We start from the raw sequence: 705 nt of genomic DNA on the forward strand, positions 1-705 counted from the left end.
GGCGGCGGAATTGTTCCAAACAGCTCCTCGGAACACTCTTTGTAGTAAAATGAAAAGGGAACCCTCTGCAAGGCTCTAGCCGATCGGTAAGAGCTTGGTCATTGACGTTTTGATAAAGAATTACCACATACTAACCAAGTATTGCAACAACTACACCTGTAACTACTTCATGTACATCAATACAATTATTAGACAATTTAATCCTTTGAAGTTCATCTTCTAAAACAAGACTATCAGAGTCATGAACAAAATGGGTTCTGAAAAAAAAAGACATTTAAACATAAAATACTTGTCAAAACAACTAAAGTGATTATTTAAATATATGTAACCTTGCAGGCTGAGGAATAATCTCCAACTGATCTGAGAGTTCTTTCAAAATACTTGGCTTTAACTGTTGCAGTTTGAAAAGTGTACCAATGATTACACACTGGGTGCCTTTCTCTCGTAATTCACACAGTTTTAAGACTTTATACTTATTCGACCACTTCTTATTAATAATTGGCCCTAAAATGTTTCTGAAAGTATTCAATCTTGCAGAATATATGTGAGCATACTGTTTAGAAAAGTCGCGGGATACTTGATAAAACCGTCTTGAACAATCCGTGTATTCTACATTTTGTCTCTCTAATTCGGTTGGCGAGAATTTATCTTGTTTTTTAGAATCCGGATTAGGCTTAAACAGCATAGTGAAAATAATTATGTGTT

The 705-nt window shown here is 34.8% G+C and overlaps 1 protein-coding gene across 1 annotated transcript in view; it reads right to left on the bottom strand.

Annotated features, from left to right (window-relative positions):
• LOC106104554 (DNA polymerase delta small subunit) overlaps nucleotides 1-699 on the bottom strand; it is a 2,660-nt gene extending 1,961 nt beyond the window's left edge. The window contains exons 1-2 of the mRNA XM_013284632.1: nucleotides 330-699; nucleotides 136-257 (exon numbers count right to left, since the gene is read on the bottom strand). Coding sequence (XP_013140086.1) covers nucleotides 136-257; nucleotides 330-685 — 478 coding nt within the window. The 5' untranslated portion in view covers nucleotides 686-699. The remainder of the gene's footprint in view (nucleotides 1-135; nucleotides 258-329) is intronic.
• Nucleotides 700-705: the final 6 nt, after the last annotated feature.

Source organism: Papilio polytes, unplaced genomic scaffold, assembly GCF_000836215.1.
Source record: "Papilio polytes unplaced genomic scaffold, Ppol_1.0 DF823510.1, whole genome shotgun sequence".
NCBI classification, from domain to species: domain Eukaryota; kingdom Metazoa; phylum Arthropoda; class Insecta; order Lepidoptera; family Papilionidae; genus Papilio; species Papilio polytes.